This window comes from Brassica oleracea, chromosome C7 (genome assembly GCF_000695525.1).
Source record: "Brassica oleracea var. oleracea cultivar TO1000 chromosome C7, BOL, whole genome shotgun sequence".
In the NCBI taxonomy this organism is placed as follows: domain Eukaryota; kingdom Viridiplantae; phylum Streptophyta; class Magnoliopsida; order Brassicales; family Brassicaceae; genus Brassica; species Brassica oleracea.
The window spans coordinates 4,425,881-4,431,235 of record NC_027754.1 but is presented as its reverse complement, the minus strand read 5'-3'; the positions used below and the strand labels follow the sequence as shown (position 1 = coordinate 4,431,235).

At 36.6% G+C, this 5,355-nt stretch overlaps 1 protein-coding gene across 1 annotated transcript; it reads right to left on the bottom strand.

Annotated features, from left to right (window-relative positions):
* Window positions 1-674: 674 nt before the first annotated feature.
* On the bottom strand, window positions 675-4,384 carry LOC106303657 (histone-lysine N-methyltransferase ASHR1). Its single transcript, XM_013739954.1, has 14 exons — window positions 4,153-4,384; window positions 3,920-4,065; window positions 3,705-3,839; window positions 3,529-3,583; window positions 3,314-3,432; window positions 3,072-3,160; window positions 2,911-2,992; window positions 2,725-2,829; window positions 2,562-2,652; window positions 2,359-2,478; window positions 2,160-2,266; window positions 1,981-2,050; window positions 1,592-1,655; window positions 675-1,132 (listed from the first exon to the last, which is right to left on the bottom strand). Exons 1-14 carry the CDS (start codon window positions 4,250-4,252, stop codon window positions 964-966), a joined length of 1,452 nt encoding a protein of 483 aa, XP_013595408.1. The 5' UTR covers window positions 4,253-4,384; the 3' UTR covers window positions 675-963.
* Between the last annotated feature and the right edge of the window lie 971 nt (window positions 4,385-5,355).

Below are 5,355 nucleotides of genomic sequence, written 5' to 3'. Positions count from 1 at the left end.
AGTCTAATTTATATGAATTATAAGCCCAATATAAATTAATGAGATGGACTTTTCTTTTTGAATCCATTTATAAAAAATCTATAATAAAATTTAAAATGATAGGAAACTTAATAAAATAAATTGTAAGGCTGAGTATGATTCAAATTTTTTTATTATTATTTGCATTTAGTTATTGTTCCAAATTAAAAACACATGGATAAAATTCTTTGAACAAATTTAAATTTTGAAGGAGTGCAGTAATAAACAAACTAAAATAACCAAACATCAAATATAAAAATAACTATCCAGCTATGAACATATATATATATTCATATTTTGTATAACATGACAAACTATAACTAAATTGAAACTTAACCGAGAACCAATATATCATACAAAATATCCAAAATTAACCAGATCAAAGCATCTAAGTTCGAATCCATATATAATTTGACGAATTTTATATCTCTTTAAACTAAAAACATAACCGAATTGAAACAAATAAAAGTGCGGGTCAAAATCTAGTGTAATACAAAAGGATAATCAAACCGGTTCGTTATCACAAACAGCTTGAAATCGACCTTTTAAAAGACTGTTTTGTCTGGCTTATGTCTTGTGTTAAAAGTAAATAAATCTTTGATGATCTAAGCAACGGATCTGAGATTTGGAGACTAAATATTTATTAAGAATTTTAGTAATTTTCTTTTATGATCGAGGGGCCATGTCTTGTCTATATAACTTCAAAAACAATTTGGGGACAGAGACCAATTCACTAAACTGTGTGTCCAGATAGATCCGGTCCTGATTATCTTCTTCCACTTTTTTCATATAATCACCATAGCATAGAACCGGTTCTGATCAAATACAAAATCAGTTTTTCTTTTTCAGCTCCAGAATTTCTCAAGACAATTCAAGAATTGCCGAGAGTAAAGAAAGGGATTCACGAGAAGAAGAGTAGGATCAAGAACTTGCATCAAGAACTTGCTAGTTGCCATCTTCTAATGCAAGCAGCTTATAAGAAGCTTCTGCACGAGCTTCATCCAACTTTGCTGAGAGATCTTTCATGAAAGGTGTACTTGTTCCATGGCTTATCCGCAGAATGTCATATGCCTTGATCAGTGAACTCACCGCCTCTTCGGTTTGCCCTAGCAACCTGCAAACATAACAATTATGCATTTTCGTCAACATAGTTTGATAGAAACTGTTGCCAATTTATTGCATTCGTATTCAGATAAATATGTAGAAATCCAATATGGTTTGGTCAGTGCCTGCATGCACATCATGAACCAGAGTTTTTATCCCCCTGAGCATTCAAACCCAAAGGTATCAAACTATGAAGGCTTTATAACCAAGTTCCTCCTACCACTATAAACCCATACTAGTCACGGTTAAAAAGAGTCTTAAGCACTATTAGTAAATAAAGCAGCTTGAAAGAATGTAGTGGAATGGGTTCTTTGATAATGTTCAGAAACGCTTATTTGGTCCTACGGATTTCGATGGGATGGGAGCATTAAAATGTCATGATATAGAGTATTAATCAGTTCTTTGAAGCTCCAAATATAATCCAGTTAATACAGTAAATGAGATAAAAGGATTAAAGAAGCTTTCATACCATTCGAGTTTTCCCTGGGTATAGAACTGCAGTCCAATCAAAGGATGGGTTGCTGGATATACTCCTGCAATTATGTGAACAAAGTAAGCACAAGTTACATATAACCACCAACAGCATTTGACTGATTTTACAATTATCATATCACTATGTTTACATCTCTGCCAACTTCCCTAGCAGCTAGTCAATATATGTAGTGTGCTAGTGCCTAGTACATTACCTCAGTTGCAATTAGTTTGTACAGTTAAAAGCTTCTAAGTTTTGTTCGAAATATAAATCCTACACTAGTAGAAGTTTGCTTATCGTTTTCTAAGGTGTCCAAAAGAAAAAAGTATTAATCAAACTTCCTGCGTCAAGGAGTAAAGTAATATTCCAGATGAAAGCAGACATACTTTGGTAAACAAGGACTATAAGTTTGCAATAACTCAAAGCTTCTCTCCAGCTTTCTACTTCCATCAGCATCTGCAGAAGAATGCGTAATAGTAAGTTTGAGACACCACATTTGTATCGTCTTCTTAAAATTCTGTACAACTTCCAAGAGTCCAAAACTTTAGTTCCAAAAGAAACGCACCTTAAGAAGCTTTTCACGAGTTCTCATTAAAGTGATGGAGAAAGAATGGTAAAGCTTCTCTTGTCGTTTCTCCAACGTCTTATACAGCGCAATGGCGTCCTGTGTATCTGAAAATTGTCAAAGATTCTCTCAGACAACTTGCAACACAAATCTAACGTAACCAAGAAGGCACTGAGGAAGCAAAGTAGGCAACATATACTTTCTGCCGAAGGAGATGCAGGAGCCTTCGCTATAACTGTTTTCACATCACCCGCCAACTTTTTAACCTCTTCCTTGCTCCTAAGAAGCATGCATTTCTGGCAAACAAAGCCTTTCTCATCTGCAAAAGCCAAACAAAAAGGAGATAGGAGGGATCAAGAATGTTCTTGGAAACATAAACTATGTAGACAAGTCATTACATACCAGGATCACGGAGTAAGAAACCACTACACTTCTCATTGGCACACCGATAGCCTTCCAATATCGCACTTTCTTCAATATCATGAGGTTTTCCCTAAGGAACGACAAATGCTGGTCAAATGCAAACTCCATTCGTTGATAAGTGGAAGAGTTAGTGACTACTTACAATGTTACTGCATCGTGCGCAATGACAGTGGAAGAGGTATTGTTCTTTCAGAGACTTCTGCCGAGTTAGAGTGCTTCCAGCGGTTTCAATATAGCTGATAGTTACCTGATCACAGACAAATGATCTAACAGCTATATCATGTCAGTGTGCAAGTAGCGTATACGAAAGACTCAGAGATGAAACTACCTCTGAATCCTTTGATATGTTGTCCATAGCTCGAACAACCGCCATCTTTTCTTCGAACACTAGTACCGCATTGGGAGAGCAGCTACAGAGGAGAAGGGTTAGGCAGGAGAAAAACTGATTTTAAAAACACAAAGAAAACAGAATAATGAAGCAAATTTTACCTGTGATTAATGATGGAAACCAAGGGAAACAATCCTATCCCCTCAGGTCTCAATTCGCTATCACAAATGCTATGAGCATTGCACGAGAACTGCGTTCAGTATAAGTGAAAGTGGCTTAAGTAATCATCGCTAAACATGCAGACTAACAAAAAGGAAAACTATCAACGGCAGCTTGCAGCAAGAAAATTCAGTTTGTGTCAATATAACACCAGAAGAAGAGACAAAAGGCACTGATGACGAACCTTTGAAAAGTTCTCGGCAATCTCTTTGAGATCAATACCAGGAAACTGAAGTATCAAGTTCACAAGATTAGCCATTTGCGCATACAACATCAGCTGCTTCTCATCAAGCTCAGGCATATCTACCAAACAAACAGTTAAAGAAGACAAAAAAAAAAAAAAAAGATAAAGCAAGATCATCAATTCCACAAAACTAAACACCAAAATAGAGAGGATACGCGACACCAAAGCCTCCACCAAACTGTAATCATCTGTTGTCGTGATCGGTATGACCTGTAATATGTAAACACATTAAGAAAGAAATTAGGATACTATAAAGAATCCACACTAGGCAGAGCCAAAACAACATAGTCAATTAAAGAAGTAAAAGGTGAATCTATCAAATGATATAAACCTTTTCGTTTTGGAAGTTCCTCTTGAGGTAAAGTTTGACCATCAGACGTATTGTAGGAGTCACTAACATGCGCTTCTCCTTCTCAAGCCTACAGAGAGCTTTGCATTCATGGCGATGCAACTTCCACTCTGACTTCTGAAAACAATAAAAAAACAAACAAATAAACCGGTTACAATAACGAATCAATTATCAATCGAATATGGACTCCATTATACCTGGCACGAGCTCCCACAGTACCAAACCACTTGACAACCAGAACATTTCTTCAAGCCATCGGTCTTGAAACATCCGTCACATCTTGATTCAGAAGAATTGTTGTTCGGAACAGAAACATACGGCTCTTGCCTCAGAATCACTTCTCCTGAAAAGGAAAAGAAAAAGAAAACACCTAAAACCTCAGCCGCCGAATAAAAAGCACTTTTCAAACGAAACCATAAGAGGGATGAACCTGGACGAAAGTCTCTGGAGATGAATAGAGAGCGGCCTTTTTCTGGGAGATTCAAAACGGTTAAGCAGCGATCGCGTAGAAAGGTCTGCGTATCCGCCATTGCCTTCTCTCTGGTAAGCTCTAGTAGAAGAACGGTCAGTTTGAAAATCAATTTAGGGTCAGCCTGGGTCGATTTAGCTTCAACGGTTTGATAATGGAACTTTTCGGTCCAGGAACCTTAATTTGGTTTAGGGTATTATTTCTGAAGAGAATTTTTTTCAAAACAAATATTGCTTCTGTTTCATTATTATATTTATTTCAAAAAAAAAACAACGATATTATTATGAACCAGATTGTGGATGACTCATAACCAAGAGATTATGATTTGTAATCTTTCCATTTATCTATGACGGTATAATTTCCTATATAAGGAACCTCTATGTTATGAATAAAGATAGACTTTACGTTATCAGCACGAAGCTTTAAATCCCTAAGCTAATATCCAAATCGAAAAACCCTAAAACCCTAACCCTAGCCGGCGATCCGACGAACCCTAAACCCTGATCGCGTCTCTTGTTCCCGCGTCTGTTCCAGCTCGCGTCCCCTATCAGCTTCAACCCAAGGCATTCATGATCCTAGCTCAGACGTTCGCGACCCGAGAGCAGCTCCAGCACGCGACCTCTTCCTCGTTCGCGACAGCATCAGACAGCTCGCGTCCCGTTCATGTCCAGCTCGCGGCTCAACTCCTTTGATGGTCCGATTCAACAATCATCTAAGGTTAAAAGGTAATTCAAAACCTAAGAATCCATAATCGAACATGGATTGATTGATAAAGAATGAAACCCTAAAACCCTAATCTTTATGAATCAAAACCATAGGATAATACATCAAAAATCCTAATTGAAAGGATAAAGAATGAAACCCTAAAACCCTAATCTTTATGAATCAAAACCATAGGATAATACATCAAAAATCCTAATTGAAAGGATAAAGAATGAAACCCTAAAACCCTAATCTTTATGAATCAAAACCATAGGATAATACATCAAAAATCCTAATTGAAAGGATAAAGAATGAAACCCTAAAACCCTAATCTTTATGAATCAAAACCATAGGATAATACATCAAAAATCCTAATTGAAAGGATAAAGAATGAAACCCTAAAACCCTAATCTTTATGAATCAAAACCATAGGGCAATAGATCAAAAATCCTAATTGAGTAA

What these genes read in the sequence shown, in the direction of transcription:
- LOC106303657 (XM_013739954.1), bottom strand. Translation starts at nt 4,252, where the DNA reads ATGGCGGATACGCAGACCTTTCTACGCGATCGCTGCTTAACCGTTTTG. An exon ending in TTGCCGAGAACTTTTCAAAG is followed by an intron (nt 3,161 to 3,313) that starts GTTCGTCATCAG and finishes TACTGAACGCAG; the next exon opens with TTCTCGTGCAATGCTCATAG. An exon ending in ACATATCAAAGGATTCAGAG is followed by an intron (nt 2,830 to 2,910) that starts GTAGTTTCATCT and finishes GTCTGTGATCAG; the next exon opens with GTAACTATCAGCTATATTGA.